General features: G+C 29.1%; 1 protein-coding gene across 1 annotated transcript; it reads left to right on the forward strand.

The window, feature by feature from the left end:
* The first annotated feature begins 210 nt into the window (after positions 1-210).
* LOC142331679 (cytochrome P450 4C1-like) lies at positions 211-13,739 on the forward strand. Its single transcript, XM_075377708.1, has 5 exons — positions 211-228; positions 2,133-2,285; positions 6,219-6,396; positions 10,679-10,852; positions 13,601-13,739. Exons 1-5 carry the CDS (start codon positions 211-213, stop codon positions 13,606-13,608), a joined length of 531 nt encoding a protein of 176 aa, XP_075233823.1. The 3' UTR covers positions 13,609-13,739.
* Positions 13,740-14,093: the final 354 nt, after the last annotated feature.

Here is a 14,093-nt window from a genome sequence, read left to right on the forward strand (position 1 = left end):
TTTAGAGGTATTTGCAGAGAAATTATAAGGATAGATTATAATTAGATAATAGATAAATTATAATTTCTTTGCAAATATCTCCAAATACCAACTGATTTGGAAGAAAGAATTGGAAAAAAGTGGGTGTCAGATTCCGAAAAAGAATCTTGCATCCTATTATGAAGTCCCCTTATTTGCATTACCGGTTTTATTTTACATATTGTTATTTACATGAACGATCTAGACAAGGTATTTTAATTTTGGAAATAAATTGTGAGATTACATGACAAGTAAACAAAGAGGCCTCTCTGATTAATCCAAAATTCTTTTGTGAGGTATTTCTCAGTCAGGGACAAGTAAATTTATTATGAAAAGAGTCTACATTAAAAGATTTATGGGTAAAGAAAAAATTATTTTCATTCTTGTTTACTATGCAGTATATAAACAATTAAAAACATTTTATTATCTTTTTAATAAAGATGTTTTGCAGTATTTAACTTTAGATAAGATCGATCTTTGAGCATTACAATGTATTTGAAAATAATTAGTAACTGGAGATCAAATGTTAGAATTCTTTCCGTACTGACATTCCCCTTAATTGCTTTTAATGCAACTACTTGCAATATGTGATTTTTAAAAGAGTGAAGTTCCTTTTATATAAACATAATGATTTATAAAATATAATTTATAAAAGAAATTTATCATGCTATAAAGAAAAATTTTATTATTGCAACTAATAAAAGCTTTAGGTCCTATTTTAAAATTAAAATAATATTAATTGTTATACCATAATTACAGTACCTCTGATTTTGTTTATATTTTTTTTATATTTAATCATTCATTCCAGCAACTACAGGCTACACCCCCATTAACTTACCACACCACCATTTATTATTTTTTTAATTATAAACAAATGTTATATACAACAATACAACAGATAGTACTCCTTTCTAAGTTACAATAAATAAAAATTAAAATAGAAAATGAGACAATTGAATTTAGAAACTTCTTCATTTTACACTTGAATGCATAATGGAATTACATTTTGAACCGTTGTGTAAAATGTTTGAGATGTCTTGTTAGATGATAAATTTTCATAGAATGATTAAATTGATTTTGTTTAGTTCAATATTAAACCACTTGTTTTGTTTTGACGCATCTAACTCAATCCCTAAGCTAGTCATAAATAACTGTTATTCCCATACATATTTCTGTCTTAAATATAATATTACATTTACTTTAAAAAAATCAGAAGAAAAATGGGCACTCATATCTTTTATGCCAGTAAAAAAAAATCATATAAACCACCTTTTACTAAATTAAAAATTTTAATATTTTCTTGCGCTTACATTTATGATTGTATCAATTTTTTTTTTTAAATATCACTCCTACAAAATATAATAATATTAACTTTTATCAAACCAGATAACAAAATTACTTTTAGTGATGCAGTGCAATACTTTGAGCCAATGAGAAAGGATTTAATTAATCTTAATTTCTACTTTCAATAAATCATTCTTCAACCTACAAAAGAACCTTCACATAATTTATTTAAAATTAAATTAAGATCCTTCCTCTGTAAAAAATAAAATATATATATATATATACACATTCCTAAAAAGTAATACTGATTAGATAAACTTGAACTTTCTGCTTTCTTAACAGACATTTACTTATTATAATATTAGAACGTATAACCTTCAAAATTGTTATTTTATATTGTATGTTTCAATTTTATTTATAAGTTTTGCATAATTTCTTCAAAATTATTTTATGTAATTATTATTTTTATATATGAATACATGGATTGTAAACACTTACTTTCTTCTCATTTATGATTCATGAAGTTCTTTTTAATGCTTAACTGATCATTGGTTTTTTCATTGTCACACTATTCTCTTCCAGTGAAATATTAAAGCAGCTGTTCTTTGTTATCAGTGGAATAATACATTTACACTGTTCTTAACATAATGTAAATAATATATAATTATTTTCTGATCAGAAAAACATATTTATTTACTTTGAAGTTTTAAAATTCAACTTAAGCAAATTGGTACTAAATACAATTCATTTTTTTAAATACGCTCATTATCGGTTTACTTTTTCAAAATCCTTTAAACTGGATTTAAGAATAATTAATTCTAATTTCACAGATCAATTCAAGAATTGGTGAATGTACAGATGTATATCCATATGTAGCGTTATGTACATTAGATGCAATTTGTAGAACAGCAATGGGTGTATCAGGAAAAGCTCAACATGGAAATGGAGGTGATTTTGTTAAAAATTTGGAAACTGTGTTCAAGGTAAATTTATATGCAATTTTATAATCAGTATAAATCTTGATAATAAGTTTGTCTTTGCATCAGTACTAGATTGAAATATATTTATTAATTGGACTTAATGGATTTAAATCCAGTTATTATATGTAGAATAAGAATGTAAAATCTGCAAGAGTAAAATCCTCATCCTATTTATCAATATGAATCAAAAAATTTTAATAGTTACGTATTTAAGAGAGAAATTTAAACTAAACTTCTCCATTATATTCCCCGTTGGGGTAGCCCAACATTCACCAGATCATGATAATACTCTCCCCATCTATCTTTATTATTATTATTCTTCACCATATCTTTTCCATCCTTGTTTTTTATCAACGCTGCTATCTCATTTTTATTTTGCCTCTTCTTCACCAGGCCGTACAATTGTTTCTTTCTACTACCAATATTCTCTTCTAAATCATTTACAAACTCTCTCCAACACCTCTCCTTATCTTCCTTTATTATCCTTTTTCAATTCCTCTTTTCTTCTTGACACATTTTGTTTCTTTAGACTATCACATCACCTTTCATTCTAGAAACACCCTTTTTTCTTTTCCCTCTCTGTTTTGTATCTTACAAAACATCTCCATCTTTCCCTGTGCAATTTGTAATGTTCTGTAGCACATTTTACCACATGGTATCTTTAAACTGTTTCTATTCCTTCTCCATTTCTCCTACCTCACTCCTTAGAATAATATGTTTTGTATTTTTCTTAAAATTACTCACAAACCCTCTTACTCTCACTTTCACTACCTGTGTTTAACATCAAATGCTTCTCCCAGGGCAGCCTCTATATCCATTAATTCTCTCTTTCATCCTATTTTATCAGGAATTAGTCAATTAATGACTTCCCAACGATCATCCCAACCATACCTTGTTTACTTTCACATTTGCTTTCTGAACCATGTCTTTTCTACAAGTTCGTTCCTTTGACAGTCATGTAACATATTTCCTTCCTCATTCCTTTTTCTCTAACCATATGAACCAACTAACTCCTCCATTCCTATCCTCTTCTTACCAATCTGTGCATTCATATCTCATGTATCTCATACCTTATTCTTTTTTATTAAACCTTCTACAACCTCCAGAAATTTTTCTTGATCATTCTCTTTATTTCCCTGTTGAGGACCATAGAGTTGGATAAATTCTCTAACCTCTCCTCTGATAGGAAAGCTTGATTTAATTATTCTATCATTTACATATTCCACATCTTTAGTCTGTTATACCACTCCTTTTATAGGATAATTCCTACTCCATTTTTACACTCTTTACCTCCATTCCACGCCAATTTATAGTATCCGCTTTTTTTTTATTCCCCATTCCATGCCATTTTGTCTCACTCAACCTAGGATATCCAAACCTTATGTAATCACTATGTCTATTACTTCCTCTATCTTCCCAGTTAATGTCCCACATTTGTATTCCAATCTTTAACTCTTTACCTTTCCTGTGCTGTTTCCCATCTTTCATTTTTCCTAGTAACCTATTTCTCATAGCACCCCTGGAAGTCTAAGTACTACACATTGCCTCAGGGGAACGCCCTAACCGTGGTTGTTTCCTAATCAAACTTTCCATAAGCTGTTCTTACAAAGAGGTCGCTTTGTTTCAAAGCCATTTTTAAGCTGCTGGAAGCTATTTTATGGCCCACAGCCGTTATTCTGCCGCCACACATGAGGGATGAGTCAAATTATTTACTGGTAGTTGATACTCACCATTTCACAAGACTGTTTTTGGCTTAGTTGCATTTTTTAAGTGCACTGTCCCTCTTTCTTGACAGTATCTCATCACACCACTTCAGACCTTGCTAATTATTCAGGCCTTGCTGCCTGTTACTGCTTATTCGGGTTGCCCCTTAATCTCAGCAAACCATCATACTGATACCTGTTCCCTTAACCTGCAAATACAACCAATGCTCACAGCTAGGGATCCCAGTCCACAGGACAGGATTTACTCAATGAGTAATTTTAAAGATTAAATTTCGACATTAGAAGGATTAAATTTGTATTGCTGCTGAGTGATTGGTACCGCACCATTTGAATATAAAATTTACAAATAGTTCTATCAGTGACTGACAGTTAGCATTAGAAGAGGAAAATGCTTACAAGATGCAGGTGCCTTATAATGCACCTGAATACCAGACAAAGGGGACTTGTAACTCACAAAAATTATATGCATAAAAAAAATACTGCAGCCATGTTAATAATTACAAAGGTACTTTATAAAAATGATTGAATACCTTCCTTTTTATTTATCACTGTGCTCCTAATACTACAAATACAGAATCTAAATCAAAATTGTTCCTTAATCTTGAGATATATTCAAAACCATAATGTCCTTAGACCAGACATCTCCAAGAATGTTCAAGATTGTTTCTAGGAGATCAAATATGGTATTTAAAGACTGTACATTTTTAGAAGTAAAAAGGTTGCTGCATATTATTAATTATACATCTCCTAACAACAAACGGAGTATTGATTGAATTATATGTCAAAATAGAGACGTTAAAATCAAAAGAGAGCATTTTAATAAAATCCATTATGTGCAAAGAGAATTGCAGAAGACTATTCTACAATTACCACATATGTCTGAAAATATAAAAAGGATGTGAATTCAATGACTGATATCTTTTTATAACCTCAGTGAAACCAGAACAACTTCCAAACTGTACACATTCATCATCAGATACCTGCTGTTTCTAACAGTAATAAAGATTGATGGATGACTACATTTATGAAATTTACATTTGTCAATCCAGAGCAACCTGATTTGGAATGTTCTGCGTGTAAATTTAATCTTAATCACACTAGTGGGGATGAATATAAAAACTATAATCTTTATAAACATTTAATTATAAGGTTCAATTATCTTAACATCTGGCACTGTTAGTATCATACAATTTATATAAAAATAGAGAATCCACTTACCAACAATTGTGAGTATCAACTATCCAAGCGCTTTCGGATTATTCCTCCATCATCAGGGATTACTGATAAATTATGAATTTTATAGTTGTGCATATAAATTTTTATAAATTTAATCAATACATAACAGTTGTAAACATCTTACTGACAAGATGTTTTCTTTTAACGTTGACTTATTTTAACTATTGACAATCAACTGTTATGAACATAATAATTTTAAATTTTATTTTAATTTTAATTACCATTTATAAAAATGTTTAATTTTTATATAAATTTAATTATAACTATGTAGTTTGCTAAGCAAGATTTAATTTTTTTTCACAATGAGTTCAGGATATGTTATTACATAGGTTCTCTTTATAATTAAAATATGTTAATACAATCACTTCATTTTCTCTGAAATTAGGTTTAAGAATGAATATGACACAACAATATAGAATATTGAGCTACCAATATATAAACAAATTTATTCTGCTGATATTTAGAGTATTCACATATCATTTCAGCTATTTGACAGTTTCACAAATTACAAGCATCAAGAAGTACTTTACTTCTTTTAAAGAATATTAAGTTTTTTCATTAAGTGTAATTGTGAAATCTAATAAATAATATACATAGAAGTAATAAAAAACTATTCAATTTAAAAATATTTGATATCCTGAAAGTGGTGTATTAATGACAATAGCCTACTGGGTTATAGAGAAATTATTCCTGATCAACCAATCTAATTTTTCTTGTGCGCTTGTAACCCATACTTCAGAAACCACCTATCTATTCTTTTCATTTCTAAATTAATTATCATCCATGTTCTACTACCATAAAGGATACACTTAAAAAATATTTTTAAGAAATTCTAAATCTAAATTTAATACTAGTAAAACGTCTATTTTTCTTGGAGGATCTTTCTTTTGCTAATCTACTTTTAATATCTCCCTTGTGTCATCTACTCTTAGTAATAATGTTAAAGAAATAGGTTTTAAAAACTTTTTTGTTTAAGGTTTGGCAACAAAGAATGGTACAAATATGGTTACAAATACCAATATTATTTTCACTAAGTAATATAAAAAAAGTTCATGATGAAGCAGTTAAATCGACTCTACAGTTCACAGAAAAAGTTATAAAAGAAAAACATGAAGAATGGGAAATGAGCAAGGATGAGTATTATAAAAAATTAGGTAAGTAATGGTTTCTCCTTCATAATTTTATTGTCTAAAATTGTCAGAAGTAAAATTGAAAAACCTTTGTTAAAAACTGATCTGGAATTTTAAATTTTTAAATGTTACTGGAAAATTGACATTGCATGATGGGAGGACATTTTATTGATGAACAATCAGTTTCAATTATTTATAATCTTCAATTTTTCCAGGATGAAGATTAGATAATATTTTGACAATATATAAATTGTAAACTTATACTATGGCAACATTATTAGCAAATTTTCACAAAATTATTAATTGATGAGATTTCTTAGAAATGACATCAACAACACAGTGTAAATCTAGACCTACTGTAAGCTCTTACCTGTGAAATTAGAAATAAAGTGTTGATATCATGGATTCTAAGATGATAATATGAATTTAAAATCAACACAAGAGTGATTAATGTGCTATTTTTATTGTAATAGAACCAAATATAGACACTGACAATAATGCTAAATCAGATCTAAAATCGAAGTAGAGTTCTATGTAGAAAAACCTTTTGATTAAAACTAAATGTTTAATATTTAAAAAGCTCAACAATTATATTATTTGTACAAACATTTACTGTATAGTGTATAATTTATTTTACACCGGGTTGGCCTAGTGGTGAACTCATCATCGCCAATCAACTGATTTTGAAGTTGAGAGTTCTTTTCTAGGTTCAAATCCTAGTAAAGGCAATTACTTTTATATAGATTTAAATACTAGATTGTAGATACTGGTATTTTTTGATGGTTGGGTTTCAATTAACCACACATCAGCCTAAGACTGTACAAGACTACAATTCATTTACATAATCCTCATTCATCCTCTGAAGTAATACCGTACAGTGATTTCGAAGGCTAAACAGAAAAAAGAAAAAGAAAAAGGTGATTTATGAACAATGTAACAAACTATAAGGACATTTTCTACTAGTGAAAACAAAGAGAATATTTATATAAACATGGGTCTAGAAATCCTTTGTTAACGAGGCTAAGATTTCGTCCTGATTTCTGCACCTTTGGTAAAATTAAGCCAGACTGTATTCTTGGGACCCAAATTAAGGGATAAATTCAGTGATTTTATAGGAAATCTGACCTAAAAAATAGAAGAAAAACATAGGTCCCACAACTATATTTTTAGTAGTTTTTGAGAAATCTGGGATAAAAGACAATGATTTACTGAGAAAATTTCAAGTACCTACATATACACAGACAACACAGGTCATCAGAAAAAGAAATAAATAAGTTGGAACTGAGATAAAAGTAGATGAATTAGAATGTATTTTTTATGCTGAATCTTAAAATGAAATCAATTTTTTCATCACCCTCAGATTTTTAGTAATAACCCTTTAAATTATTGAGAAACTTCTTAAATAATAGAATACAAAAATAATAATAATTACAATTAAAATTCCTACTTTTATTTTGCAGGCATTTATGTTTATCTTAATTCCTTTTTTCTTATTTTCCTTTTGTCTTCAGTGAAGTCTTCTCTTTTTATCATTCAGCAGCAGTCACTCATTATAGATTCATCCCATCTGCCATGATAACGTTCCATCTGCAATATATCTTGGTGGAACCTTTCTCCTTGTTCGTCGCTGATGTCACACAAGTTTAAAGGAAAAAATCCAAATGAGAATGTAAAAAATGAATTTCAATGACATTCTGCAGCCTAAATTTTTGTAGTTCACTAAGAGTTCATTTATAAGCTGATCATGATTTTTTGTTTTTAAGAAAATCAGTAACAACATTTTTGAATGATTTCTATGCTGCCACTTCTTGAGGATTCAGTTTGTTGTCAAATATATTTTCACGAATTAATTTTCTTATTTGTGGCCCGATGAATATTTCCTCTTTTGATCTGGCTTCACTTAATTGTGAAAAAACCTCAGTTAAATGTTTAGTCACCTCCATCTTTATCTAATGTTTATACAAAATTCATCAGGCCTACTTTTATGTGTAGAGGTGGTAAAATAATACAATCTGTTTTGACAAGGAATTTCTTTTTGGCCAGTCTTTAACTGCATAATGTTTATCTGTAGCCCAACTATTCCACACACATATATTTTGTAAAGCCGCTCTGGAGACCAAGAAGAAGCCCTATCACTTTCAGACCAGCAATGATTTGCCATGTTCATCATACTTAGTAGCTTTTAAAATTTTTGACATACTTCTCTATGTTTCTTTCGTTCCTGCAGCATGTGCTACCGGTATAGAAGAAAACTTATTCAAGCTATGCAATAATAGTGCCCGTAAGCTTCTTTCTGATGAATCTATGCACAAACGCCAATCATGAACAACATATTCAATGTCCAATTCAGACATCTCCCTAACATCATGGCAGGAACAAATTAAACTATCTCTTCTAAAGTATTTCAGTAAATTTTTGTTTCGATTTCTATATACTGAAATTTTAGTTTTGTTGTTTAATAAATTCCATTCTTTAGGACATGAACTAGGAATTTTGTATGTTGTTTCAACAAATACAAGTCACGAATTAGGTCGCTCAGTTCTGCTTGTGTGATGAGGTGAGGTTAGGTATTTGATTCTTCTGGAATGTAATTAATATCTACTGAAGTAGAGGATTCATTGGTTGAGCCTTCTGGGAAATCAGAAATTTCTTTCCAAGAAGTTGGAGCAATCTGAATCAGTAAATCAACACCATGAAGTACTGATCTTATAGCTGAACGAACATTTGGGTATGCAATACTGCTTTTATTATTTGTTAAGCAAAAATAGCAGTCATCATAATTGTTAGTAAGCTGTCACCAAATCATAGGTATGCCAAAATGTAAATGCTCTTTTTTCCTTTTAACCACTGTGTTAGTTTAATGTAGCACTTGATACATGCTATATGTGGACCCCAGGATTTATCTCGGTCTCCCAAGGGACAGTCAAAATAATGTCTGTAAACAGTTTTCAGCAGATTTGATATGGTTTTTATTAACCTTTGGTGGCGAATTCTCCGCAAAAGTAACAAAAAATATTTGGAGAATTTTTACAAAACCGATTTTTATTTATTGTAAAATTCAAAATGTTTTAATGAAAGAAAGTAAACTGAAATACTACAAAAATACTTAGTTATAAAAATAATTAAGTTTTAATTTGTTAATACTTAATTACTCAAAATTCTGCATAAAATTGTTTCCCATGGAGTGCAATAAAACACAAACACACATACACACAACTTAACAAATCTTGATGTTCAATAAAATAATACCAAAATTTGTTCTGTCATAAAAATCGTTCACTACATCTATAGCATTACTTATAAACAATGTTGTTGATTGTTAGAAACAATCTTTGTAATATATATATGTATGATAAAACCACTACCACAATTAAAGAATACAGCTAGTCATACCAAGAGCTACAACATGAAGAAAATTTCATCATGTTGAATTGCTCATTATCTGACTCTCTGACTTTTTTATACATGTCTGGCTTGGCATGAAATGACAGCATTCAACTGTTATGTATCAAATACGGTTCTACAGCATGCATTGCAATATAAATCAGATGTGAGCAAACATACAGAGATTCTAACTTATTTGTATTGTTCGTTCCAAGAATAATGGAATAAATAAATTTAAGGTGTTTTGTAACTTAAGAATGTTACGTGATGGTTTGTTTCAAAATAGATATTCAGATTCAGCATACAAATTATTATATAGAACTCCCTGTTCGGTTCCAAATTTTATGTTGACCAGTGTAATTAATTTTTTTTTTTAAATTAAAGTATTATTAGCCTGTATGCAATTTTGTTGTTTATTTCTGTTTTCCATAAGAACTACAGGAAGTTTAAACAGATTTCTAGTTCTCTTGCATAAGTTTTTTATATGTTTCTTGTATAGGAGGCATTTTATCAAAAAATAAGATTTTACGAAGAAAACTTCAAATAAATAAAATTTTCAAAATCTTATATGAGAGATGGTTTTTTTTCTCTTTTTTTATGACTGAATTTTCTTTCTTTGTACTAGACAAAAACTGACAACTGAAAAACACTGGGACAACTGTGAAAAACTTATCCAATAGATAATCTCAATAGAGATCTACAATTATGTAGAAACAAAATTTACATCTTATTATGTTTGAGGTCTTAACAATATATACTATTTTTCATCAGGAAAGAAGTAGACAAAGAAGACAATCGACCAAGGTACTGCTTATGTTCAGGATAATTTATTCAGGATTCTTCTTAACAATAAATTGTAAGCCTTTCATTAAAAGATATTTTAAAGATTGTAATTAAGTAAAACTTTCTTTATCATTTACAGAAGATGGTGGTAAATTGGCATTCTTAGATTTGATGTTAGGTAATGGAATGACTGATAATGAATTGCGAGATGAAACAATGACTATTATAATTGGTGGCCAAGAAACTACAGCTACTGAATTGAGTTTTGCACTTTTAATTATTAATCGCCATGCATCCAGATGTACAAGAATTGGTATGTATTATTTTAATAATTTAAATATAAACAGTTAAGAAATTGTATTTTAATTAAGACTGCTTTTGTCATTTATAGTGATAAAAATAATAATTTCTGTGGATCAATATGCTCAATTTTAAATCATCTAAATAAAAAGAAACACTATTTTCTTTTACATTTTAATTTTTTTATGTTTATTTTGAAATTATGCTTTTGATTACCGTGTAACCTCCAGAAAAAAATAAAGGCATCATTAGTGTTGAATTTTAACAACTTCATAGATATGATTTTTTTTTTAATTTTAATTAATGTAACAAAAATAAGTTGCAGAAAGCACTACGTAGATTTATTTATCAATAACAAATTAATTGATTAATGATAATACAATTATAATATAATCAATGGTACAAAAAAACCAGGTTTATCCATCATATATACTGCAGGTAATATTTTTTCCAAGCAATATTTATGTTGTTCATACATTACATGTAGACTAAAAATAAAATAAAATAGAAATAACCCATAGCCTTACCAAACATTCCCTTAAGCCATTAAGAACATTCCTTTAAGCCAAGAAGAACAGAAATGGATCAATGAAAATATTAATAAGATTACCAACTTACAAATTCTGTAAATAAAGTAATGAGACAACTTTTTTTGGCAGCCAAAGTAAACATACAATTATATGAACAGCTGATTTATATTCAGTATTAATATTTTTAGTCTATTGTTACCACATGAGAGTAAACAAACTTTTTGTGAAACAGGTTTTTGTTGTGCATTACAAAAATGAGTGATATTAATTATATACAATATTGTGCAATCAAGTTTTGTGTTAAACTCTGTGAGAACGCTACTGAAAATGGCGTATGGAGATGATGCTCTGTCATGAGCCCAATTTTCAACGTGTTTTAAAACGTGTGTTCAAATGGCCAGGAATCAGTTGCGAACGATCCACGCTCTGGAAGACCATTAATGTCAAAAAGTGATGACAATGTTGAACAAATCTTGATATGATATGGCTTGATAATCTTGACTTGATATGGTAAGACCAGCGATTAACTGTCAGCATAATTGCAGAACAATTGAATTTGAACCATACCACTGTCCATCAAATTTTTACAAATGAATTGGACATGAAAAAAGTTTGTGCAAAATTGGCCCCAAAAAACCTCAATGTTGAACAGAAAAACAACAATGTGGGAGTGTGCCGTGATCTTTTTGGATGAATTGAACTAATCCTGATTTTCTAAAACTAATGTTATTACTGAAGATGAATCTTGTATATTTGAGTACGACCCAGAAACAAAATGCCACAGCAAGGAGTGGCACACTTCAAACTCCCCACATACTAAAAAAGCAAAACTGAGCAAATCAAAAATCAAAACCATGCTAATTTGTTTCTTTGACAGTAATGGCATTGTCCATAAGGAGTTTTTGCCTACAGGACAGACTGTAAATCAATATGTTTACTGAGAAATTCTTGAAAGACTGCGGAAAAAAGTTGCCTGCATGAGAACAGCCATCAAACTGGATGCTGCATCCCGACAATGAACCTTGTCACACTGCACTCACAATTAATAATTTTTTGGCAAAGAAAAACATTACTGTAGTTCCTCAACCACCTTATTCACCTGACTTGAGTCCCTGCGACTTAAAAAAAACACCAAAGGACACCATTTTCGAACAGTAGAAAACATTAAAAAAATGTAACTGAACATCTGAATGATATTCCAGTTTCTGAGTTCCAACACTGCTGTGAAGAATGGGGAAACCATTTGAAGCATTGCGTGGCTTCCCAAGGGAACTATTTCAAAGGTGTTATAGTCGATGTATAATTGGACTGTAAATAAAAATTTTTTCTGAACCATACTCATTAGTTTATTTATAAACCTGGTATATCTGCAACAACAAAAATAAAAAAAAATCCATTACTTCCCAATCATTAAAGTTAACACCAGAACCCGTTTCTAATTAACTACCCTAACTATCTATAAACCTGGAGAATTCTACAAAAAAGCATCAGTTTATTATATACCTCCTGACTACATTTCATCATTTGATGTACAAAAAGATGTAAAATTCTTTCTTGTTTTCCTAATACTAAATATTACCTATATTTCCGAAGATTCTCTCGCACGCTGATACAAGCATTATTTTCTCTGCAAATCCTCTTCTAGTGGTCAAATAAAAAATAACACAGTATGTACCCTCTCAGCTTACATGAAATATTATAAATAATTCTTATTTTTCCTAACCAGTGATTTTTCATGGGAACAAATGTGTTAAAAAATCCTCTATGACCATCTACTTTTTAAGTTATCTCTAAAATAATTAATGGAGTTATGTGACAGATAAACTTACTAACAAGTTTATTGTTTTACCTCCCCTGTCATGCATCTATAGTTTCATGTTATAATGTCCTAGCAACTATTCTATCATTCTACCTTTTCTTTGAAAATATACTTTCTTGAAGAGCCTTCTAATCAATCAGCGTACATCTTAATAAATCATTTAGTATTTTTCTAATCAATTTTTTCTTTATGCAATAGAATCTGTAAGATTCTATAAAGAATCTTAAAATTCGTAAAAATTCTATAAAGAATCTTATGCAATAAGATTCTTTATGGGCAAAGGCTAATACGTAATTAGTATTAGCCTTTGCCCATTAAATAAAATTCTTCTATATCTAGTAAAATATTTAGTTAGGATTAATGACTAAATTATTAAAAACTTTTTAATTTTTCATTGTTCTTTTTTGAACAGGTTCATGAAGAGCTAGATTATATATTTGGTAATGATAAGTATACAGAACCAGGCCTATATGATCTTAATAAATTAGAATATTTAGAACGGGTTATAAAAGAGACTATGAGATTATTTCCAGCATTACCAGCTATTGGTAGACAATTAGAAGAGGACGTAAAAGTGGGCGATTTTGTAGTTCCTAAAGGTAAATTTTACTTTTTTTTATCATAGAATATTTAAATTAAAATAATAATAACAATAAAATCTAAGTTTTATTTAAGTATTAAAAAAATGAAATGGACTGGCATTGACTTTTTATAAACTAAATATACATATTCAAATAATAACTGAACTAACTTATAATTGATTAATTATTGTTATTAAAATAATTGCACAAGTTGTAACTCAACTTATGTAATTTACAGGTGTATAGCAAGTAAGCATGTTAGCTTAGGAACATGTAAGTTTCTTTGAGTGAGAATATTTTACATTAACTACTTACAGATAAATA

The sequence above is a fragment of the Lycorma delicatula genome, chromosome 10 (genome assembly GCF_047948215.1).
Source record: "Lycorma delicatula isolate Av1 chromosome 10, ASM4794821v1, whole genome shotgun sequence".
Classification (NCBI taxonomy): Eukaryota; Metazoa; Arthropoda; class Insecta; order Hemiptera; family Fulgoridae; genus Lycorma; species Lycorma delicatula.